The 26,160-nt window shown below is 41.2% G+C and overlaps 1 protein-coding gene and 1 pseudogene across 1 annotated transcript in view; one reads left to right on the forward strand and one right to left on the reverse strand.

Moving 5' to 3' along the window:
• Positions 1 to 1,516: 1,516 nt before the first annotated feature.
• The window catches only part of Enosf1 (enolase superfamily member 1), a 39,724-nt gene continuing 15,080 nt past the window's right edge, over positions 1,517 to 26,160 (forward strand). The window contains exons 1-10 of the mRNA XM_036172985.1: positions 1,517 to 1,600; positions 9,055 to 9,163; positions 14,983 to 15,098; positions 17,294 to 17,380; positions 17,681 to 17,707; positions 20,101 to 20,173; positions 20,295 to 20,333; positions 20,757 to 20,839; positions 22,479 to 22,513; positions 25,085 to 25,172. Coding sequence (XP_036028878.1) covers positions 1,517 to 1,600; positions 9,055 to 9,163; positions 14,983 to 15,098; positions 17,294 to 17,380; positions 17,681 to 17,707; positions 20,101 to 20,173; positions 20,295 to 20,333; positions 20,757 to 20,839; positions 22,479 to 22,513; positions 25,085 to 25,172 — 741 coding nt within the window. The remainder of the gene's footprint in view (positions 1,601 to 9,054; positions 9,164 to 14,982; positions 15,099 to 17,293; positions 17,381 to 17,680; positions 17,708 to 20,100; positions 20,174 to 20,294; positions 20,334 to 20,756; positions 20,840 to 22,478; positions 22,514 to 25,084; positions 25,173 to 26,160) is intronic.
• LOC118573289 lies at positions 13,406 to 14,266 on the reverse strand (annotated as a pseudogene).

Genomic DNA, 26,160 nt, shown 5'->3' on the forward strand with positions numbered 1-26,160 from the left:
CAGCCAAGTGTGGTGACTCACGCCTTTAATCCCAGGGAGTGATGGTAGAAAGCAGAAAGGTATATAAGGCATGAGGACCAGAAACTAGAAGCATTTGGCTGGTTAAGTGTTCAGGCTTTTGAGCAACAGTTCAGCTGAGACCCATTCCGATGAGGACACAGAGGCTTCCAGTCTGAGGAAACAGGATCAGCTGAGGAACTGGCAAGGTAAGATAGCTGTGGCTTGTTCTGCTTCTCTAATCTTCCAGCATTCACCCCAATAACTGGCCTCAGGTTTGATTTTATTAATAAGAACTTTTAAGATTCCTGGGTGCTTGTGTGTGCACCATAACAGGCCCATGGAAGTCAGAAGACAGCCCCGGGTGTTGCTCCTCACCTTGCACTTTGTTTGACACAGGGTCTCTTGGTTGCACATTGCTCCGTGTGCTTGGCTCACGAGCTTCATTCCAGTATCTGCCTCCAGTCTCCCTATAGAGGCATAGCCCCATGCTACTGCCCCTGACTTTGCATGGGCTTTGGGGATTGCAACTCACAGCTTCACACTTGTTTGGCCAGAGCTTTAACCACTGAACTATCGTCCCAGCATCAGTGAGCCTCTGATGGGATATGAGAATACATGTACATGCCAACTTTGAGTCGAGGAGTGTGGAACGTGGCAGTAGAGAGGGTCTGTATCTCCACCACCTTCTCAGCACTCTGTTGTTCTCAGATGGATCTTACAGTCCCCAAATAAGCCTCTGCTTTTCATGCTAAGGCATTGCAACTTCATGGGCTGTGTGGCCTTGGGTAAGTCACTTAACATCTCTGAATTCACATTCTTGTCCCCCCCACTGACCCCCACAATAAAATGTAAATGGCTTTCCTCCCTACCTATCTTGCACAGTTGGGCAGATAGATAATATAAAGCAGTTTGCATCATAGGGGGGGTGCCAATTTATCAGATGATAAAAACTGGAGCCGCCTTTAAACTTTTTGTCATGTGGGGGTGGGGTGGGAGGGAGCAGAGGACAACCTGCAGGAGTCGGTTCTTGCCTTCAACTATGTAGATCTTAAGAGATTGAACTCAGGTCACGCTTGGTTGCAGGCGTACTCGCTGAGCCATCTGGCCTTGAGCACAGGTTTGACTTGGCAACAAGACGATGTTTCGAAGTTTGCACCAGAGAGAACCAGAGTTACATAAACTTTTTAAGTGAACGAGTTTGTGCTGGACGGCATCCACAACTCTGAGCGGCCACTCGCTTGACACGCCTGGCTTCCCACTGCGGTCTTCCCTGGAGGAACCTAGCTGGCTCCTAGCGAGGGCGGCTCTCCGCCTTGCCCAAGCTCTGGCCTGAAGCTGGGCTGCCTAGAAATCCCAGGACAGAAGTGCAGCCATGGCCCCAGAGGACTGACCAATAGTCGCCCGCCAGCCGCGCCCTCCCGCAGGGTTGCAGTGTTGCCCCGGGCTCGCGCAGATCTGCTCCCTAAACCACCCTCTCAGCCCTGTTCCAGCGGCGCTGCTCCCCGGGGCGTGCAAAATGGCTCGCAGCAGGATCTCCCAGCTCTCGGTGCAGGACGTGCGCTTTCCTACGTCCCTAAGTGGCCACGGCTCGGACGCCATGGTAAGCGCTCAGACCACCGGGGTCGCGTGTGCGAAGTGAAGAAGGGCTTCTAGGACTTGGAGGCAGGTGGGCATAGGGCAGGGCAGAGGCCTTCTGAGGGGCCGGAGTAGCCAGCACTTGTCACTCTCAACTTAGGTTTTCCTGGAAAGGGTAGAATGCAGAGGACCAAGAGCAAAAGGGTTTGGTTGAGCCCCCACTAGCGAAGCAGAACTTCGCACGGCCTGTGTCCATTCGCGGTACATTATGGGGCCTGCAGTAGCGGAGACCAGGAACCCAGAGCTGGGAATGTAGGATAGTGATCTTCCCTCTGTCACAACTCATTGAGTGACTTTGAGAAGACCCCGGCCTCTCTGCCACCCTTTGCTCATCAGTGGAATGAAAGTGTCACAGTCGGGCTGTGAAACCAAGAGTCTAGTGACTGGGGGTCGCTTGAGAGGGCACTCCTGTGAAATCTCTGTACCTACAAAAGTGATTAGAAAAGATTAACATAAAGAGTTCTACCTGTGACCGTCTAAAGAGAGGAAATAAAGGAAGGGCATAAATTGGGGCACCCATGTCAGTCCTGAAGGACATTTCTTACTGGCTGAGACTGTTAGAAAGACTGTTGTGCTTGTCTTATCCAACTGGTTGATGGCTTAACCTAAATACATGCATGGAATCCATCACTGCCCTTCACAGCTGAGTGCCTAAAAACCTAAAATGTTTGATTAAAAACAGGCTTCTCAAAACTATAATGAATATATTAAGTTCAGAAGAATGTTCTCTGTTCTGAGGCATTAAGAAAATCCCTGTGTCCTTATATATGATATTATGATAAATGATATAAAAATCTAGTCACAGTCCTTTGTGGATTTACAAATAAATATTCATAATTTTGGCAACTTGTAAAATCCAGACACCTCATTGAACGTGATTTTGCCTCTGTGTGGTTTAGCAGCTGAGGATGTTATATAATCTCTTCAAGCCTAGATCTTCTCATCTGTAAAATAGGTCCAACAGTATTTACTTTGTGCATTGTAGATAGATACCTGAAAAGAACTTTACAGAGAAGGCTTCCAACAGGAGTTTACTTTAATTATCACTTACTGATGAGAAAACTGAAGCAAAAAGAACTGACATAAACCTGACTTTGAATGTATGAAATATTAAGAAACATGGTTTGTATAGGAACAGTTAAGAAATGGAATTTACTTCTGGGCTTTAGTTGGCTGTGAGCTTTGATATCAGATTTTCTGATATCTGTATTTGAAGCTCATAAATACTTAACATTTCTCTCTGGGAGACAGGGTGAATATAGTATGTTGATCCTCAAGGCTTTCTTAGTAGAATGTGCTACTCTGCAGTTCTTGATGGTGATGGCTTTGTTGGTCTTGGAATACTAGACTTAGCATTCCCAACTACTTTCCAGCACACAGCAGCAATGAACCTTTCATGGAAAAAAAACTTAACTGCTCTCAGTGTCTGTGAAAGCAAAGATTCCTGGTGTGATCTGCTTTGTTAGAAACGTGGACTGCTCAAGCCTACAAGTACTTACTAGTTGCTGGCTTGTGCAAGCCCAGGACTCATCAAGTACTCAGTGAGCTCCACCACCTCTTAGCAATACTTTTACTTTGCTTTGCTCACTGTGAGCTCCCTAGTTCCTTCTCCTCTAGGCCCTAGTTCTCACCTCTCAGCAGTTAAGAGATATACCACTGCATCACTCAGTAGGTGGAAGACAAAATACCCATGGTCCCTTCTCTGTCTCCAAGCTGACCTTCGAATTCTACTCTTTGTTCTCTTCCGTGTCCTGCCCCCAAACTAATATAGTCCCCTGTCCGAATTCCTCCCCATCTAAACTCCTGAGGCTCTCTTTCTATGCCCTCACCCCCCTAACCCTTCCCACCTTCAGGTTTCTCACTGGTTTATTTTTAGAAATTTGATTTTTAAATTTAGACTTATTTATGGGTGTTTTGCCTGTCCGTATGTATATGAACCTCCGAGCATGCCTGGTGTCCATGGAGGTCAGAGAAGGACACCCAATGGACACCCAATGTGGATGCTGAGAATTGAATCTAGGTCCCCTGGAAGGGCAGCCAGTGCTCTTAATCTCTGAGACATCTCTCCAGCCTCTTCTAATGGTTATCCACTTTTTTTGAAGAGTCTGGACTTGACCAAATTCATGTTTGGCTCCCTTTGGTTTCTGCCCCTGGTCACTCTTAGGTGTTTTGCCTGTTCCCTTGTTTTATGTCTACTTATTTCCTCCCTAATTTGAAATCCAGTGTTTCTCTGCTATTGGGATTGCCTTTGTTTTCTCTGCTTCCAGTCCCCTGTACTCCTGGCCACTTCTCAGGCTATCTGCTGTTTCCCTACCCATTCCTGTCTCTGACTCTTCCTTCTTCCTGTGCTGACCCCCTCTTTCCTCTTCAAGGCTTTCTCATCTCACTCCATATTCTTACTATGACACCGCTGTAGCATGAATCATAAAGTCTTATTAATAAAATCAAACCTGAGACAGGTATTTGGGGTGAATGCTGGAAGAACAAGCCACAGCTTCCTCACCTTGCCAGTTCCTCAGCTGATCCTGTTTCCTCAGACTGGAAGCCTCTGAGTCCTCATTCAGAATGGGTCTCAGCTGAACTGCTGCTCGAAAGCCTAAAAGCTTAACCAGCCAAATGCTTCTAGTTTCTGGTCCTCATGCCTTATATACCTTTCTGCTTTCTACCGTCACTCCCTGGGATTAAAGGCGAGTGTAACCATCCTTGGCTGTATCCTTGTGGCCTTGAACTCACAGAGATCCAGACTTCTGCCTCTGGAATGCTAGAATTAAAGGCGTGCTACCACTGCGGAAACTCTATGTTTAATATTGTGGCTGTTCTGTCTCTGATCCCAAATAAGTTTATAAGAGTGCACAATATTTCAGGGAACATAATACCATACACCACTCCATGTTTTCAACTTCTAAACCTATCTTTATGCCAAAGACTTCCTGATTCCATTTCTGGATCTGCCTTCTCACCTCAGGTCTAGTTGCTGTGTAGACATTTTGTGTTCAACTTCATTTTCTGTTTGCCTTCATGCTTAACACCACCTTAATTATAAAGCATCACCTTCTAGCTCCCAATCCCAACTCCCTATATACACATTTCTTTCTGATCCCCTATGATCTTGCTGTTAGTCACAAAGACTCAGAAACTTCAAGTTATATTTGGCTCATCTTGTCCTTTTGATTCTCTCCTAAGGCTTTAATGGAGGATTTCTTTTTCTTTCTTTCTTTTTTTTTTAATTTATTTTTTTTCTTTTTTTCGAGACAGGGTTTCTCCATGTAGTTTTGGTGCCTGTCCTGGATCTCACTCTGTAGACCAGGCTGGCCTTGAACTCACAGAAATCGGCTTGGCTCTGCCTCCTGAGTGCTGGAATTAAAGGCATGCGCCACCACCGCCCAGCAGATTTCTTTTTACTACTTGAAAAAGCAGTGCAATCCTGTAACTCATGTCTTTAATTCCACTTGAGGAATCCAATGGTTGTTCTAAACCAGGATGGGTACTGTCTTGGTTACTATTCCATTGCTATGAAGAGACACCATGATCAAGGAACTTATAAAGAAAGCATTTAATTGGAGGCTTGCTTACAGTTTCAGAGGATTAGTCCATGACCATTATGGCAAGAAGCATGGAGTCAGGCAGGCATGTCACTAGGATAGAAGCTGAGAGCTCACATCTAACCCAAAAGTTACAAGCAGAAAGAGAGAGAGAGAGGAGAGAGGAGAGAGAGGAGAAAGAGAGAGAGGGTAGAGAGAGAGGGGGAGGAGAGAGGAGAGAGAGGGGGGAGAGAGAGGAGGGCAGAGAGAGGGGGGAGAGAGAGAGAGAGGAGAGAAGAGAGAGAGAGGGGAGAGAAGAGAGACTTGGCTTAGCATGGGCTTTTGAAACCTTACAGCTCACCTCCAGTAACCCAATGACACACCTCCTCCAATAATAACACACTTAATCCTGAATAGTTTACCTGCTGGTAACCAATCAAATATATGAGCCTATGGGGCACATTCTTATTCAAACTACCACAGGTACAAACTTGAAAACACTGTTACAGTCTTACTCTGTTTTATGCTCCTGTAACAAGATCCCAGAGATCTTATATAATTTATGAAGAAAATAAATTCACATAATTTACAGGTCAGGAGGTCAAAGAACATGGTGTCCAGCTCCGCTCAACTTCCGGTGAGGACCTGGTGCAGAATTGTAATCATGATAGAGATGAGGAAAGAGGAAGCAGACAGATATGCAAGGAGAATATATGTGAGAGAAGCCAAGAAATAGCTAGCTAGTTTTCTGACAACCCCTTCTCATGAAACCAATCAAGGCTTGTTTTGCTTTGTTTTTGAGAGAGTCTCATGTAGTCCTTTGCCATATGTCTGGGATTACTTTAAATTCCTGATCCTCCTGCATTTACCTTCCAAATACTGGGATTTCAGGCATTCACTACCATACCCAGCCCCTAATCCATTCTTAAAAGTTATAATGTAGTCTCTTCAGAGAGACATTAATCCATTCGTCAATGTAAATGTAACTAATTGTTCTCTAAAGTCCAAACAGTCCAGTATTGAGACTTCATGGGCATAGCTTCCCTGACATTTCTAGGAGATGTAATCTTACAGCAGACATCCTCTTCCTCTGGCTCTTACACTATTTCCATCCACCTTTTAAGATGTTCGCTGAACTTTAAATGAAGGAGTTGTATTGTGGATGGATCACTGGTGCTGGACACCACACTCTCCATTGTTTTCTGCATTTTCTTTATCAGTTATGGTTTTCTGTAACGGTTTCTATATATTTCAAAGAGACATTTCTTGTGGAGGTCATAGACTGAATAGATTTGTTTATATGTTTAGGAGAAACAGAAAAAGAGACCAGAGACTTTGAATCTGAGAGAAAACAAGTAGGGTTGGGGTACATGAAAGGGGGGAAGGAAAGGGAACAGAGACAATGATGTGATTATATTTTAATTTCAAGAAATGGCAAAAATTTATAAAAACATTCAAACACATCTAAACACCTCTAAATGCCTTCCATTAGGGATCAAGCTTCAGTATGAGTTCCAGTGGGGATAAACTAAATTCAAACCCATAGCAGTTACCATTATCTCACCTCCAGTGCTCTTCCTTCCCAGGTCCTTCTTCAGTGCTGGAGAGCCTTAGAGTCCAACCTCTAACAACTGTTCCAACTCTGAGTACATTCATCTGATAATACCCTCTGCCTGTCTTTCATAGTTTGCATCTTTCCCAGGGCCTCTCTATGCTCTGCCTGAGATTATTAGAGTTTTGGTAACTATGTCTTCTTCACTGTAACTCCCTCAAGAACAGACATCTGTGTCTGCGGCAGCAACCTACAGTCTCTGATACACAGGCTGCACTGAGCATCACATCATCCCGCACCAGACTTTGATGCCAACTCAGACCTGTCATCTATAACACACACCTCCTACCCTATCTCCCATCCCTGCACTGAATATATGAGAGCTTACAGTCTGCCTCCATAAGTTACTCATACTATGACCTTGGACAGGTTACTAAACCTCTTTAAAACTCACATTGTTTGCCTTTAAAACAAGAAAAATAGCACCTACTTTATACTATCACTGTGAAGATCAAATGAATAACATAAATGTTTAGAATGTGCTTGTGGCAATAATTGTTATACAGCATGAATAATGATGACAGTAATAAATTGTCTTAGCCTTATGCACAGCTCTTCTTCAATCATTGTAGTGACCTACATTCCTTATTAACATATTCAGACCTTCTGCCTGGCTTTTTCAGTATCTATATCTGACATGTCAGGGAACCCTAATTCACTTCCAAAACAATGCTCTTGTAGATCTTTTTCTTCTTTGTTGAAAATAAAAAAGGCTCTGGGATTTGTATTGCTTTCTCTGCCCTTTTGCACATCCTTGTGGTCTCTGCCCCATTCAAGAAAATTCCCTCAAGTTCTAGTTCTTCCTTGCCTTTGAACTAACTACTGTACTGGTTATAACTGATCACACTCATCACTTAAACACCTTCTCATCTGGTCCTAGGTGTTGGCTCCCCCTCCCCACTATATGAAAATTTTCTACTGATACACTAGAATAAAAAAAAAACAAAAAAAACAAAACAACAAAAAACAACAACAACAACAACAAAAAACCCCCTGCTTCTTCCATATCAATAAGCCACACTAATTTTTTATAGTAGTTGAACAGGAAAAATTTAGCAAAAGTACTGTTTGAAGACTGGTCCTTTCAGTATTTCGTCATGTATGGGGGGGGGTGTGCTCATGAGTTTCTGGCCCTTCCAGAAGAGCCATTGGCTATTGGCAGTTGATGGCTGCTTGGAGTGGGGAGTCATTCTCTTTAGTGGTATAGCCATTGATAAATTACCCATGCATTCATGGATAGTGGATATGCATAGCTCCATACCAATGCCCACTCTTGCATGACTCTAGTTAAACTCAACAGTTCACAAAACAAAAAAGAAATGATAGTATAAAAGGGACTTGTTAGAAGAAGTGGGAAGTTGATGGGGCATGGCAGAAAGATGGGGGCAGGAGGGTAAATGTGACTAGAGTGTACTATATACATATGTGAAAATTGTCAAAGGTGAGTTAATAAAACATTGTTTAGTAGTAGAAAATTAATGCAACATAGGGCAACACGAATAAAAGAGTTAACTTGTCCTAAAGTTTTATTTCTTTATTTTCTCCCAATGGTTTCTGAATGTGAGCTATTGTGTTGTCAGTCTACATAAGATGCTACAATGGAGAGCTCTGCAAATTTTTATATGAGTTTTCTAAAAAAATGGATTCATTCTATTTGAAATTGCTTATGAAGGTACATCTTTTTAGAAGGGGTGTGATCCAAAACTCCTGTATTTAAAAATAAACTCAAAACCAAATTTTGATATCATTGCAAACTGGTTTAAGAATTTATGCATTTGGGGCTAAGTATGGAGCTTAGTAGGAAAGTACGTGCTAAGCATGTACAAGCCTTGGGTTCTACTTCCACTCATCCCCCCAAACTGGGTCCATTGCATTTCTGCACTAGTGTGAATCCTCAAGAATATTTTTCCTCAGTTCATTCAGATCTCTTGTATGCTGTCTAGGGTATCTCATAGCAATTCTAATTTCTATTCTTTCCTTCCTTCCTCCCTCCCTCCCTCCCTCCCTCCCTCCCTCCCTCCCTCCCTCCCTCTCTCTCTCTCTCTCTCTCTCTCTCTCTCTCTCTCTCTCTCTCTTTCTCAAGACAGGGTTGCTCTGCATAGCCTTGGCTGTCTTGAAATTTACTATAGAACAGTCTGGCCTGGAACTCACAGAGATCCACCTGTCTCTGCCTCCCAAGTGCTGGGATTAAAGGTGTGCATCATCAGTACCTGGAAGCATTTCTATTTTTGTTTTTTTGGGGAGAAGTTTCTCATGTTTGCATTTTGGGGACCCCTTTCTCTACAGCACACAGACCCTGACTACTCGGCTGCCTATGTTGTCATAGAGACTGATGCAGAAGATGGACTCAAGGGCTATGGCATTACTTTCACTCTGGGTAAGGGCACTGAAGTTGGTGAGTTTGAGGACTCCAGTCTTGAGTTTCCAGAATACTTCATTTTCACATAGATTCCATTTTTTACTCTATTTTTCTCTGTAGTCATGCCTTTCAAATGGAGTAAAAACAATGCTTTGCAATTTGTTTCTTTGCTGGGAAAACTGAAAAATAGCAGCATTTGGTCTTTCCTCATATACTCATCGCTAGATTGATGAAAAATCCTTGAATCTGGATCAATTTCCATGTGTCAAAGTATAACTACTAGAGTAGTACCCACTGCTTTTTAACTTGAGACTATTGTAGAGCTTTTAGGACTAAATGTAGGCAAGTGACTGAAAGTAAAGGAGGACCAGATGTGTCACATACAGAAGTGCTTATTATGATATGTACTCAGTTCATGGTACTTCATACCAAGTTGCTTTCCAAAGAAATTCTCTGATGGTTCTCATCGATCCATGTATAAGCCTTCCTCTTGTTTTTCTAAACTGAAAATACTGAGTGTAATTTAACCTGTCTTAAAGTTGGATGAGATCTCAGTGGTGATATTGAGGGCCCTCATATTTTAGAGACAGAAAACTAAATACTTAGCAGTGGCAGAATTTTATGTATCAAAGTACTTTCTATCTAGAACATTGATTGATTGTGTGTATGCACATGTATGTACAGGTAGCTTGCAGGTATGTGAGCATATATGTGGAAATCCAGAGATCGACTTCTGGTATTGTTTCTCAGGTACAATCCACCTTGTTTTTCCAGACAGTGTTTCTCATTGACCTGAAATCAGCAATGCCAGGATCCACCTGTTGTTGCTTCCCCAGCACTAGGATTACAAGTGCACTTTATCACATCCAGCTTTTCTTTTGCACATGGGTTCTAGGGCTTGAACTTGGGTCCTCATTCTTGCAAGACAAGTACTTTACCAATTTAGCCATCTATCTCCCCAGTCTGTCTCTCGAATATTTAAATGCCATCTTTTGTTTGCATACACAACATACACACATAGTACAGTATTCAAGAAGTACAAGAAGGTCACTTTCACAAGATTAGTTTCAATAGATCATGAGGATCTAAAGATAAATCATGCTAGATTAAAAAAAATAAGTATCAAAGAAGGAGAAAACAGATTTCCTACCTATGGTAAGAATATGTACTTCTCTCATAGATGTTTTTACTTTTAGTCCTCCCACAAGTCTGCCCTTGGTGGAAGATTTTAATATTTTCAAACAAGTAAAAAAAAAAAAAAGTTTACATGTGTGTGCAAATAACATGGGGACATTTTTTCAAACTTTCAGTAGATACCACCATATTTGTGCCATTGCAATTCCAAATTCAGACCACCCAGTAGGCCACACATTAGTCATGTTATAAGTCAGCCTATCCTGCACTTGGCTGAAGAACTGATATGTATTGTACATTCTTCAAGGCATTGGAAAAGTAATTTTAAAGAGGAAAAGAAACAGTCAGTGAGGTGGCTCAGTGGATAAAGTTGTTTATTGCCAAGCCTGATGACTTGAGTTAATTCCCAGGACCTACTTGGCAGAAGGAAAGAACCCATAGCAGAAAATTGTCTTCTGAAATCCACAAACATGTCATGAAATCCATGACATGTCTGATAGCTCAACAGTTAAGAGCACTTGTTCTTGCAGAGAACCTGAGTTTGGTCCCAAGTACCCCATGGCAGCTCACAACCATCTTTAAATGCAATTGCAGGGAATCTGCTGTCATCTCCTGGCCTCCACAGACAACAGGCATACATGTGGTGCATATGCATACATGCAGACAAACACTCAAAACTCAAGCACATAATAAGTGGAGAAAGAGAATAATAAAGCAGAGAGGGCTCAGTGGTTAAGAGCACTGGCTGCTCTTCTAAAGGACCAGGGTTTAATTTCCAGTACCCACATGGCAACTCATTGCTCCCTGTGACTCCAGTTTCAGGAGATCCAACACCTTCACACAGACATACATGCAGGCAAGACATGAATGCACATGAAATAAACATAAATAAAATTAAAAAAAGAAAGCAGAGTTGTTGGTGAATGTTATTTTTAGGTGTGTTACTTTTGTTTATGTTGCATTTGTTTAACTCTGTGAAGCTGTGTTGCTGTGCTGTCTAAAATACCTGATGGTCTAATAAAGAACCAGCCAATAAGGCAGGAGACAAGATAGGTGGGGCTGGCAGGTGGAGAGAATATATAGAAGGAGAAATCTGGGAGGAGAAGAAAAGAGATGGAAAAGAAGAAGAAGTAGCAAGAGAAGGCAGGGGATCCAGGGTCCAGCCACAGAGTAAAAGCAAAAATTACATAAGTAAGAGAATGAGAAAAGCCCAGAGGAAAAAGACAGATGGGTTAAATTAAGGAAAGCTGGCAAGCAGCAAGCTGAAATAAGGCGAGACACTTATAATTAAGAATAAGCCTCTGTGTGTGATTTATTTGGGAGCTGGGCGGTGGGTCTCCCAAAAAGAGCCAAAACAAAAAACAACACAGAGTCCCATATCAGAAGAATGCATTAACTTACTGAAGAATCAGATATAAAAGGTATACTTATAATATAGCATGAAAAGTACTGTTTTTAAAAAATGTATCTGAACAGCATGGAGAAGAGTTCTTTCCCTCATCCAAAGGCTTGGGGAAGGTTTCAGAATAGAGGCGAGGCCCAAAAGTAATAGAATCTATTTTCTGGGTAAGAGGGGACCAGACAAGGATTCAGCAACTCATCTCTACATCCCACTTTCCCCATTAGGTTAAGGATCTCCTGTAAAAGTTTCCCACAAGGTAGTGACTCCTGACCAAGATAGATTTGTGAGCTGTTTCTGCCTTTCTGCAGCTTTAATTGTGCCTGCCTACATGCTGAGCATTCTATGAAGTTGCTGTCTTTTTTCATACTTCATACCATACAACACAACCCTGACACATTTCATAATCTATACAGTGGACTTATAAAACCTGGGGCAGACCACTAAAACCACTCTATTAAAAGGTAAATCTTTGAACTTCAATGTTTTTGGAACATAGTGGAGGGCCCTTGAGTGCTAAGATGAGATACTGTTCTTCAGTTGTATTATGATGGCTTTATCTTCCCCACCCACAATCCTGATGGAGGTCTTAGGGCAGGGGTAAATCAACTCCCATCTCCTGTGACTTTAATGCATGTTTCTTTTGTGCTAATTTTATTGGCTTCCACATTTTCCAGAATACATCCAGATAGAATCCATTTAAATTTTGATCTTCCTCTGTATTTCATGAGACTCACTGCATCTCAGTGTCACTTAAACTTGCACCAAAAATGAAATTTTTCATTAGCTCAGTATGATTCTTCCTGCAACCTTTGTCAACCCATTTACCAAGTTGTTATTTTAAGTTCACCACCATCACTCAAAATGAGAGAAAAAAATAGCTTGCTCCTCATTATTGAAGTGTATGATCAAGATATAGGGAGAGCAGATTGTATATTAATGTATAGAATAGACCAAAGGTTTCTTTTTTGTTGAGTAGATTTTTCCACCAACTCATCTTGCAAGAGAAAACTTGGGTTTAGTCAGCAAGAGCTGCCTTTAAGGCTAATTTTTGCCATATGAATCTCCCCTTCCCAGAACCAAAATAACCACAACCCAGATTTCTATTGAATACAGAAATTTTTAGTTAACCTTTTGCAGCATCTTCATGTCAAGCAAGGAAAATCCACATATTATAGATAAATTTTTCACTGTGGCTTGTTCCACTCTTAGCGCCATAGAAGTTGAAATCATTCATAGCTTTTGTTAGATGCATTTGCTATTGTGGTAGAGACCATAGGCTGCTTTACCCAGTGATTTATAGCAACAATCAAAGCCACGAGGCCAGAGTTTGATGTAGATAATAATATACCTCACTGTGAGTCTAGATTTTTGTTTCAATCCCAAAACATCAACCATCAAGGAATGAGGAGGATATTGTCTACTTGCAGTTTTGTGGCATAAATATACTAACTAGAATGATTGTGTATTCCATTAACAAAAGTCCTAGAGAACCCAGAGTGGTGGTTCAGCCCTAAATGCTGCATCCATCAGCAAGTATGTGTCACTGGAAAGCTGTGTCACTCAGATGTGGTGCTGCTTTAAAAATATCTTTATCTAGCATACAGTAAAACTGTATCCCTATAACTACCTTATTAAATGACCTAAAAGTTTACTATGGAATCAATACAACACCAAACAAATTTACCAAAATGTTTTGTAATAAATTAATTGCTTTGGGGGCACAAACTGTTTAAACCATTTTCTTAAAGAGACTTCTTCCACTGCCAGAGATCTTGAATAGCCTGCTGGTCAGTCATACAGAAGCAATTCTTCAGAAGCAGAACTTGGCTTTCACTTTTGGAAGAGAACCACCTTTATTTATACTTGCTTGCATTTTTGGCTTAGTATCTTCTATAGAACTAGGTCCTTTAGGTGTTTTAGGAGTTTTTTCCTGTTTTATTTTTTTATTTTTTATTTTTTATTTTTTTAAAGACTCTTGACCTTTTGATCTTGGTGCTAATGGTTTGCAGTCTTTTCCATTTTGGTTCAATTTTTGTACATTTTGATTGGATATTTAGTACAAATTTTTTCACTGGGACTTTTTCTTCAATTTCCTCTTTATCAAAATCATCATCATCATCATCATCATCAAGTTTTTCTTTTTTCTGTAGAGCCTTGCTTATTACCACTTCTGGTAGCAGTCTCTATTCAGGCATACTTAAGAGTTTTATAACCTCCTCATCTCCATCTTCTGACTCTGCATCTTCCTCTATGGCTACTAGGTGCTGTCCAATAATGTGGGCAGGCTTTGAACCACCCTTCAACCTTAAGGACCACAGGTCATATAACTTCAAAGCCCCCAAGGGAAACTGTTGGTCGTACAGGCATTTTCAAAGTTTTCAGTGTTAACTTTAATTGGACTGCCTTTGTAGTTCTCTGCTTCTGCCTCTATGATGTGTGATTCTTCTTTTGCTCCTGCCTGTAAATCATTCTTAGTGATAATTGGTGCTCATTCTCATCATTATCCATCTTACAGTGATAATCTTTGTCAATCTTTATTCTCAACTGAAAAGGTAGTTCTGAGGCATAAGAGGGCTCATGTCCATGTCCACTGAGTCTTCCATGAGTGGAAGCATGCACTTCAGTGTGAGAGAAGTCATGCCAGGCACAATGAACCCTTTTAAAGCACCAAAAAAAAAAAATTAATGTTGATGTTAACCCAAATTATGTTTAACTTTCACTGCATACTAAAAATGTAGTATAAGTCACTGGGAATAAGTTTAATGTTATAATGGTATTTTTATGTACAGAAAGTGTTCTTTATGCAAGTATGCTACATGCAAATAAATTCATCTTTGGTAGTGTATGATGTTGTGAATCAAGTATCTTTATTTGCCACTATTTAAAAATAAGTTCAAATTAAAAAAAATAAAAATAAAAGTAAGTTCATAGTTCCGTAAGTCTGAGTATTCTTATCCTTTTAGAGCAATGAATTAGCAAGGTTTGGCTTTGAACCTCCTTGCCTAACACATCACCCAGTGAATAGGAAAACACTTTTGGAATAGTAACTAAACTTACAAGTCTATGATTTTGCTTTTCACACGACAACCAATCAGAATGTATTTGCTCTACCCAGTATGTGGATTCCTAGCTGTTGTAGTTATGTCCAGTTCTTAGTTATAGTAGACACAGATACATTATGGAAGAATATTAAAGTATATGAGTTTTTTGTATTTTAATTATTTTCATAAAATGCCCATATCCATTTGTTTGTGGTATTTTAATGTCTTAACTTCCTGACTAAAACATGAACAAGAATGCAATCCTATCTCTTGGATAGTTGTCTGTGCTGTGAATGCTCTTGCCCACCACATGCTTCACAAGGATCTCAGGGACATTGTTGGTGACTTCAGAGGCTTCTACAGACAGCTCACAAGTGATGGGCAGCTCAGATGGGTAAGGAATGTATTTTGTTTTGTTTTTAAAAAGTGTGTGAGTGTGTGTTTGTGTGTGTGTGTGTGTGTACATACCCATGTAGGCTGGAAGAGGGTGTACGATCCCCTGAAGCTGGAGTTACACAAGTTTGTGAGTCACCTGATGTGGTATTGGAAATCCAACTCCAAGTTCTAAGATCAGCAAGTCCCCTTATCCTCTGAGCTATCTCTGTATCTCCGGGGATATGTTTTATAAAAAACTTTTATAAATAATGTCTCTACAGTCTATGATGGCCTTTGGTTGTAACAAATATAAAAACAGAGAAGAGTTTTTAATTTTTTCATAAACAGTTTCATTCAGTTAAATTAAGGTTTGAACCATTTAGATCATCAGCATTTTGAGATAGTTCCTTTCTATAAGACTTGAATCTGAATGTAATTGGATCTCAAGAAATCCAACTATTATATACTACACTATGTACTGTGTGGATTGGATAGAGTCCAAGAGTGTAATTGTGGTTTATGCCTATAATCCCAGCACTCAGATTATGATCACCATGGGTTTGAGACCAACTTGGGCTACAGAGTAAGAGCCTGTTTCAAAAGGACAAATAAAGAGGTCCAGAAGACAAAAGTCCAGATGGGCAGCCCTTTGGGTGAGGATGTGAACAGTAATGGCATTGTAGGAATAGCGAGTAAGGTGGAGAATATAAGAGAAAAAATACAAGCAGAGAGGAGAATCATGCTTTTGTATAAATAGGTCAGTATCTGAACCATAAGGTCAAAGCATGAAAAAATAGTTCTAAAGAAAGGACTCTAGACCAGGTTGTGGTGGCACAAGCCTTTAAACCTAGAACTCAGGAGGCAGAACCAGGTGGATCCCTGTGAGTTCAAGGCCAGCCTAGTCTAGTGAGTTCCAGGACAGGCACCAAAACTACACAGAGGAAACCCTGTCTTGAAAAACAAAAACAAAAACAAACAAAAAAAAAGGACTCTAACACAGAAAGATAACTCCAGTAATCTAGACTTTTTCCTGTCTCCTGATACCAAATTTCTCTTTTCTAAGTCTGTTCAGTTTCCTTTCCATGCAGAGACAGGCACAAGAAACTTTCTCTGTTTCGTTGGCTTATATGTTTTTAACTTTATGTAAAGTAAGTTAAACATGCCTTGAAAAGTCACACCTTGAAGGACCTCCCATTAGCCAAATCTTGAATAATTTCAACATGAGAATAGATAGGATAATAATGGCTTATAACCATTATAATGTAAGAACCCATGAGTCTGTTCAGGCAATAAATAAGGGAAAGTTCATCAATAGATTGCAACCTAATGAGTATGAGGCCAATATTGACATCATAGTTTTAGTTAATTGAGCTAAGTTGTAGTTAATCTGGGGCAGTAATATACTTCCTTGGAAGAGGAAAATGGTAACTCCACAGTAAAGAAAATAAATGAACACTTACTAAAGCAGTATAATTTAATAACCCTGACAATAAGGCAAGATATCATCATCAATTATATAATATGTTAATCAGCCCATATTGAGGGACACTAGACAAGTCAAGGCTCACACTCTAAAAATGGCACTCTCATTCAAAGAAGTATAAATGAATTTTACATAAAAAAGGCTGAAGACATATAACAGCTAAATTCAACATGTGGTCCTGAGTCAGATATGAGTCAGGACAAAATGAAGCCCGTTATTGGGAAAATTGGTAAGATTTGATTATGGGCCATCTTTTAGATAACATTCCATCAACATATTTCTTGAATATGATCATTGTATTATGAGGACACATGTAAGAGAATGTCCTAGTTTTTAGGAACTGCAAACAGAGGTATTTATGATTACAAAAAAAAAAAAAGATGATATTTGCAACTTTGCTTTTAGATGGTTGGGAAACTTAAATGTGTTCAGAGACAGAGAAGAGAAGGAGTTCGGGTTTTTTATTTCTACTTTTGCAACTTTTCTGTGAGTCAGAAACCAAGTTTCCATTGCTGCCAATTTCTTATTTGTTTGTTTTTGAGCCAGGGTAATTCTGTGTAACACAGGCTGGCCTTAAACTCATGATCCTCCCTCCTTAGCGTCCTGAGTTCTGTGAGTATAGATGTTTGCTGCCACACCTGGTTTTAAAATCTCAAAAAAATGTCCCTGGAGAAAGCCCAGATATCTTTTCTCAGCTAAGACAACACTGTTGTGCTCTGTTTCCCAACTAGATTGGTCCAGAGAAAGGTGTAGTGCATCTGGCCACAACAGCCATTCTGAATGCTGTGTGGGACCTGTGGGCAAAGCAAGAAGGGAAGGTAATGATTTCAGAGGCACACCTGTGGCTCCACAACTCAAGGGGATACATGACTGTAGTCAGAAATTTGTCGGGGCAGGACAAGGAAAAGGGAGAAGGGACAACAAAGGTAAAGTAGCAGTTCGGGGTAGCAAGACTCATGGGAGCATTGGGGATGGGGCGGGAAATGAACCAGCTGTCTGGTGGCAGTTACCATTAGTGCATTCACATCAGACAAAAACGATTGTTTTACACGTTTTCTCTCTCTCTCTCTCTCTCTCTCTCTCTCTCTCTCTCTCTCTTTCATTCTTTTTCATTTAAGCCTTTATGGAAGCTGCTTGTGGACATGGTAAGTAGAGTCTTTAATATTATAGTTATTTCTAAAGGAAATACTTTGTAGATTACATGGTATTTTTGATAATTAGTAAGAATATTCAGGACTAGTCTGTTGATCATTGATTATAAAATAAATGATGGGAATGAACCTAGGGCCTTGCTTGCTAAGTAAGCACTCTACCACAAACTCATATTCCCAGCTCATTTCTGATCATTTGAAATAGCAGATAGCTGTGCTCATGCAGGCAAGCAAGGATGGGAGGCAGTGAGTTCAAGTTCTCCTTTCTTCTGAAGGGTCCTTACAATTTCATACAAGTTCTGAGCTCCTACTGCTTGAGAAAATCACCTGAACCATTAGGAGCCTCAGAGTCAATTTAAATATCAAATGAAAATACAACTCCATAAATTTTGAAAAGCCACATACTATTACTAAGACATCTTATGGCCACTTTAAAAACATGATCAGGTCATGGCAGTTTCCACCATAAAGTTCCATCAGGGCAGCAGTGTAATACTGAATTCCAAAAACATACAGTTGGCTGTTTTCTTTCTCAGATAACTATTTGTAGCATGATGAGTGCCTGATTGCTAAGGAGGGTAAAAAAAAAAAATTCTTTGTGCTAGTTAATGAGGAGGGACCTTCAGACCCAAGTAGACCTGACTTTCAGCACAGGCTTCATTAGTAAGCAGCAGAACATTCTTGAGCATGTTGCTTATCAGTGAATGGTAGGTGACTCAGGTGATTTCTGAGGGCCCACAAATAAAGGCCCTGTGAAGAGACACCATGACTACAGCAACTCATTTAATTGAGGTGGCGGCTTACAGTTCAGAGGTTCAGTCCATTATCATCATGGCAGGGAGCATGGTGGTATGCAGGCAGACATGGCACTGGAGAAGAAGCTAGGAGTCCTACATCTTGCAGACAACCGGAAGATGACTGAGACACTGGACAGTATCTCAAATTACCACAGGATGCCATTATTATTTGATAGCAAAGTGAAGGAAAAGCAATGAACATGGGCTTTGAAGATTGTTGGGCTAAGAGGCTTTGCTCCTCCTCCAGGGGCAAATAGAGCCTAGATGCTCACACAGCTTCTTTCCGACAGACTTCAGATGGGGCATCTGAAGGGAAGGGTATGGAAAACTCAGCCTTTCACAGGAGTGTCACTGATAGTCATGAAAAGAATTTGAAGTCCAGTTAGGCATAGTGATGCATGCTTTTAACCCAAGCACTCTGGAGGCAGAGACAGGGAGATCTTGAGGCCAGTCTGGTACATAGTGAGTTCCAGGATAGCCAGAGATATATAGTGACACACTGTTTAGAAAACAGGCAAACAAACAAAATGAAAAAGAATTTGAAGTTCAGCAGAGTGGTGCCTGAGGTCTTACCTGAAGACTTCCATCATTTATTTATATTTTATGTATTTGGGTATTTTGCCTGCACATATGTCTGTAGCACATGTATACAGTACCTGCAGAGACCAGAAGAGGATACTGGATTCCCTGAAACAAGTTATAGATGGTTGTGGGCAGCAGTGTGGGTGTTAGGAATTGAATGTGCATTTTCTAGAAGAGCTGCTAGTGCTATTAACCATGGAACTGAATCATCTCTCTAGCCTACTTCCCGTCTTTTAGATTCTGTTTTCTGTCCTGGTCATCTTCTAAAAGATGCAGGGTCTCCAGGTTGAAAGAGCTCTTGAGATTTTCTGTTTTAATGACATATTACTAGTCAAATGGATATTAATGGGAACAGAGTTGTGATTCACTTCCTTGTGACTATTATGTGGGGATGAGGATATCAGGCCCAGGCATCCTGGGCAAAGTGGGGAGTGAGCATGAAGGAACAGGACCAGCATCACAATACAGCCAGTATTCTTCTGGACGATTAGTGCATCACTCGCCTCCTGTCAGGAAATCAGTCTTTGGGGAGATGGCCACAGTCACACTATGGCCCACATTTGTGGACCCAGGGCTGACCCTAGTGGTCGACTCTGAACACTGCCTTCCATCCACTCTGCTGTGCTGCTCCAGGACTACCTTAATCATAGTTCAGTGAAATCAGTATGCCAGGTAGACGAGACTCAGAGAGGAACTCAAGGCACCATCAACTCCTTCCCTTAGTGCTGAATGTTCACTGGGTACCAGGCCCTCTGGCCAAGAATCCACGTTAATTGGAAAGAACAGGGCAGTGGCAGGAAGTAAAAATTAAGACAGGAGGGTTGAGGGTCTCAGAGCTCCTTAGGGACAGCAATGAATCTCTAAAATGTTCAATAGTAAGGAATGACAGAACCAGACACACAAATCCAAAGATCCTTCCCGGAAAGGATAAGCCCAAAGGATCAGTTTAAGTAAAGATAAATGATCTGCTTATGGATTGATCTGGGCCTTTCTCTTCCTGTGCACCAGGACCCACAGATGCTGTTGTCCTGCATTGATTTCAGGTACATCACTGACGTCTTGACAGAAGAGGATGCCTATGGTGAGTTATGTGTAAGCTGTGGGTCTGGAAGGGTTCTGGTGCTTACCAAGGAGTGAACAGAGCAGATGCAGACTCTATCGTCTAAATGAGTGATTGATATTCTTCTCCTCCTCCTCCCCAGAAATACTGAAGAAAGGTCAGCTTGGTAAAAAAGAAAGAGGTATGTTGTGAGAAAATGTCCTTCTCTGTTTGTGCTATCAGTGTCTACTTTTAAACATCCATGTCTTCTGGGGTGCACATGATGCTCCCAGATACCCTGGAATAAGCATTAGACCCTTAGTCACACATGCAAATCTAGGTGAAGAGGCCACTAGTAGTGTGACTTGGCTGCAGGGCTCAGTTCAGCAATAGTTCAAGGAGGTTTAGCTCTCATGTTGCACTGTGGGTTAGGGAACTTTGAGGAGCAGGGCATTCAGTGAATATCCTTATTGTTTGAATTGGACACAACCAGAGGTGGACTAATGGTAGTGAGTATATAAAGGACACCCAAGAGAACAACTGGACTCCCTGTGGGTAACAACTTAGCTCTCAACAATTCTAATTCTGAAATTTCCTAGAAAGTGCCAAATGTTGTGTTTTCCAGAAGAGCAAATGCCGAGACACGGCTACCCGGCCTACACCACATCATGTGCCTGGTTGGGGTATTCAGACAGTACATTGAAGCAGGTAAGCTTTTAAACCTGTTTTTACAGGCAGGCCAAAGCAGAAGAAGCAAGCTAGTTCATATATATTCACACCACTATCATTCATCATACCTGGCTCTGATAACCAGATAAGTGGGAACACACAAACACACCCCAATCTCCACACACACACACACACACACACACACACACACACACACACACACACCAGTCTCTTTGGACAACAACTGGGTGTCCTGTTGTGTAACTCAGTCTCCAAGGACTAATCTGTTTTACTTGCCAATTGTGCAAATCCAGATTGTCACCTAAGTCTCTGACTTACAGCAGCTAGAACATAGGTTTCTATAATCTAATACCTTGAGTTTTATTATTCACTAGACTAGCTCAGAGAGCCTTTGACTTATGTTTACCAGTGTATCACAAAGGACATAACTTAGGAAGATCCAAGTAGAGTGGATTCACAGAGCAAAGTGTGTAGGGGAGGCAGTATAGAGCTTCCATGCCCTCGTATTGGGCTTCCAGATATGACCACATGTTCACTAACCCTGAAATTCCCTGGACTCTGTCCTTCCAGACTTTTTCAGAGGGTCCATTAATAAGCATATTGATTACATCATTGGCTTTTGGTAAGCAATGCAGTCATCAATCTTTCTTTCTCTAGTGGTTTCAGGGTAGGACAACAAGTTCTAACCCTTTAGTCAGAGCTTGGTCTAATGGTAACCAACTATGAAGGGACTGATTTTAGGGTCAATTTATTGGTATACAAAAGATACTATCACTAAGGAGATTCTGTGTTTTAGGAACTGCATGCTAGGAAATGATATGGGAAGGTAGACTGTAGAAGGGGGAGAATGCCAGATGTATGTTCCTCATGTCACCCTGGCTTTCTGAGAGAATTTCACTGCTTCTTGTTAGCCTTCTTACATGAGAAAAAGAAAAGCCACTCACTTTGACTTTGTAAGTCTCAGGTTGGGTTCTGGGAGATGGTAGCCTAGTTTTGATTCTATGCATATGTAGCCATGTAATGCTGTCAAGTCACTTCACTACACTGAGCCTCAGTTTCCTTTCTGTGAAGTAGAAAAACAATACCCCATCTCTTATGGGACAGTTTTGAAGACTCAGATAAAGCTCTAAGTGTCCCTATCACAGCTAGTACATGGTCATTTATTTTTCTTTCTTACCATATTGTGTATGTTTTTAAACCCAGGGCCTCATATGTGCTAGGCAGGCACTTGAAAACTGATCTGCACCCTCAGCCCTACTTCCTCACCATATTGTGTTCACATAGGGCCAAGAAAAAGGAGGGAGGGAGAAGCTGGCTTCTGGTTTTTACTCTTACATGTGTTAGTTTTGTGGATGCCACAAAGAATGCTAGCTTTAGAAAGAAGGACATCCATACTTCATTCTCCTTTCAGGAATGTTTATGACAATTAAAGTAATTGTTCCCATAGAGATAAGGAAAGAAAGCCACAACTGGAGTGATGCTGTTAGCCAAACTGCTTCTATCTTTAATTTAAATAACACATGCTCATTCCTTGGGTTTATACTACAACCATAATGTCTGTGAAACCAAGGTCAGAAACTACTGAAGTACCATCAGGCCAGGGAAACCTGGTGCATTATGCCAATATGTAATGAGAGATTCACCCCTTTCCTCACAGCTCTGTGCAGCGGCACTGAAGGACGGCTGGACCAGGTAAGTTTTCTATGTAATGGTGGACTTGACATTCCTAGTTAGCAACATGAAGAGGCCAAATATGTGAAGAGGAGCCAAAGATGTCACTAATAATGCCTGAAGAAACTAGACTAGTGTGTCAGCACACAGACATTTCAACCTGGGCCAGACACATTCTCTCTAAAGACAAGGTGTAAATCTACTTAGAATCCTAGAATATCATACACTATTTTTTTGGAAAATAACAGCTTCAAGCACCCATCCAGTATACAAATCCATTCTATCTGTTTTTGTAGTGCAAGTGATAGAACCCAGAGAGTGGCTCCAACTGCAACCAGGATCCTCATTTTAACAAGACCCCTCAGTTATTCCTCATTTGTGTACCCAAATTTAAGAGGGACCGGACCCTTGTTAATGCCTTAGCTAAACAGAGTGATAACATGAAGAAGGCAAGGAAAGGGCTTTAGCATCTGTAGACGGACGTTTGGCATCTGATAGAATTAAACTCTTGCCTTTTCCCACCATCCCTTTTCAAGGACACAGTGTGTGATGCTAGGCAGATTTCTCAGCCTCTGAAACACAGGCCTTCCCTCTCTCCTGTTCCTTCTAAGAGTTGCCATATTTGATGAGAACTAGCACAAGGTGAATTTGTATCATGCAGACCAGCCTCTCCCTACCCATGATGGGGCTGAAGAGTCAATTCTAGGGGGTCAGGAGGACTCCAGAAAGATTTATGGGCAGCAGCACAAAATGTGTATGGAGGCTATGGCCAGCAGTCTCCAGTGTTCTCCAATATTCCAAATCATACAGCTGAGACTTCCACCTGGAGTAGAAATGTCTCTGGGTGTTTGTTCTGAGTAAGAGAAAATAGCATAGTGGATGCCTGAATATTTTCAGCTTTTAAAAAAATATATTTCTGGGGCTGGAGAGATGGCTCAGAGGTTAAGAGCACAGCTTGCTCTTCCAAAGGTCCTGAGTTCAATTCCCAGCAACCATATGGTGGCTCACAACCATCTGTAATGAAGTCTGGTGCCCTCTTTTGGCCTGAAGGGATATATGCAGACAGGACACTGTATTCATAATAAGTAAATAAATCTTTATATATATATATAATTGAAATAAAATTACATCACTTTCTCTCCCTCTGTTTCCTACCAGCTCCCCTTCCCAACACCCCACTCTTAAATTGACAGCCTGTTTTTCTTTGATTATCATTGTTATATGTGTGTGTGTGTGTATGTGTGTGTGTGTGTGTACACTATTAGATATAATTACAACCCGCAGAGTCCATTTTTGCTGGCAGTGGTGTATATAATTTCAAGGCTGACCGCTCTGCATTGGATCAGACTAAGGGGAGAGGCTGATTCTCCTCTTAGTCATCTGTTGCTAGTAGTTCCTTGTCGAGGAGTGGGACCCTGAAAGATTTTCCTCCTTCCATGTTAAAATGTCTGTTGATATTGCCACTTGTTCTGGTCTTGTTTAGGCAGTCATTTCTAGAAGAGCCTTTCAGAATAAACTTTCTGGTATTCTGCCTCTTACAATCTTTGTCCCTTCTTCCAAGATGTTCCCTGAGCCATTGATGCAGGAGCTTTGATGTATATTATCCTTTAGGGTTGGGCTCCCGATGATCTGTTGATCTCTGTGTTGTGTCCAGTTGTGATTTTCTGTGATGGCCTCCATTTGATGTAAAGAGAGTCTCCTTTGAAGGGGGTTAGTAGCTACAATTATCCAGGAAAGTTGACTCCTGTACCTATGTGAAGCTTTTATGAGCCTAATGGGCCTCTAAGTAGACAGAGAGATTGGGGACATTGAAGAGTAGAAGACTTAGGCTCTGTCTGCTGTGGCAGCCTAAAGCCACTGTGGCTCTCAAGCACAGCCTTGGTGCTCACTGAACAGATTGTTGTGAGTGAAAAATTGGATACCAGTTCCTTGGGGTGACATTCTCTCCTCCACTAACAGTGCCCACTCTGGACCAGCCATATTCCAGCAGTCATAAAGAACATACATAGATGCTTATGTCTCAAGAACGTAATTGGATATCAAGGCAGATTGGGCGTCAGTGGGCTCCTTGTGAGTGGTGAAATGTGCCATGAAGGAGACCTCTACAGGACACTACAGACCACACTCTGTTTCTCCTCTTTGTGTGACCAAGTCCCTTTCCCTCCCTGGAACCAACCCTGAACCATAAGGAACTGATCAGTCCTACAGCCTTCCTCTACTGTGCTAACTGGGGCCAAAAATTTCTGTACAAATAGCTAGCACATGTATGGGCCTTGTCTTCCATTTGGACCAGGGTTTGTTTGTTCTTCTCTGTTTGGCATTGAAAATTTTTGAGAAGCTGTATCAGAGATGTAACTTCTCTTTCTGGCTCCTTAACTGTGAGTCAGCAGATAATTGAGAGTCATTGCCCTGAATCTAAATAAAGAGATGCAGTTTGCAGTGTTATTATTAAGTGACTTGTCTAAAGTTTGACTGAAGAGAAGAGGTTACTAGTAAACGTGGTCTGTGAATGATTCACAGAGAGTCACTTCTATAAAAAATCTAGATGTTCTTGCCAAGTTAAAGACCTACCTTAACTAAGTGTATTTGTAGGTTTAAAGTAAAAGTTGGAGCTGATCTCCAGGATGACATACAAAGATGCCGCCTCATCAGGGACATGATTGGACCAGAGAAGACTTTGGTAAATGTTTTCTCATGCTAATAAGACATGACAGCTTGATGGATTTTGTGTGTGTGTGTGTGTGTGTGTGTGTGTGTGTGTGTGTGTGTGAGTGATATTGGAAGTCTAACTCAGGAATGTGTCCATGTTAGATAAGCACTTTACCACTGAGCTATAATACTCACTTCTAGCCTGAAGTCTTTTGTTTCATGCAAGGATTAAGAACATGGAAGTTTTCATAAATTATGGTGGTCTTGTGATAGGTGAACTCTTTTTTTAAAAGCTGTGGGATCTCTGATCGGTTTAAGTTTTCTAATTCTACAGAGCCAATGAAGTCTGATCAGAGCAAGAACTGTCCTTCTTGCTAACTATGAGTGAGCCTGAACAAGTAGTCTTCCATTGGCCCCACGCTAGTGTGTCAACCATTGACCTCCCTTAAGCAGCTTATCTGGAGATAGGTTCCAAGCAGTCATTCTTTGAAGAAGTATTGAGATTTTTAGCCAAGATAAATATGATTTATCAATCCTATGTATTTTATGGAATAATTTTTATTATATATAAAATATTTTTGTAAAAGGAAGTTACAATCAGATTTTTATGAATTTTAACAAATAAGGCTTGTTTTGAGAGTTAAAATTAACTCTGGAGTGTTTGATGTAAGATCAGAAGTCTCATTATTTATACATGAAATGGCATTGCTCTTGTTTCATGAAGTCATCCTCATCCAAATAATTTATGACAAAATTGCTCTTGAGCCTGCCACACTGTGGTTCTCAGAGTATCCTGTGAGGAAGCTCTTACCACTTAGAGGATTTGTAGAATCTCATGTCCTTGTCCAAGTGCAATGAGGTTGATGGCAGAGAAGTGAGTCCTGTCTCAAGCTCTACACAATAATCACCCAGCTTTCAGGTTAGATGATAGGGAGGAAAAAGCCAGAGCCTAGAAGGCAAGGCCTGGACTTGAACTTACCACCAACTTAGATTACGAGTCTTGAGAGACTGACTTAATT

This window comes from Onychomys torridus, chromosome 23, assembly GCF_903995425.1.
Source record: "Onychomys torridus chromosome 23, mOncTor1.1, whole genome shotgun sequence".
NCBI lineage: Eukaryota > Metazoa > Chordata > Mammalia > Rodentia > Cricetidae > Onychomys > Onychomys torridus.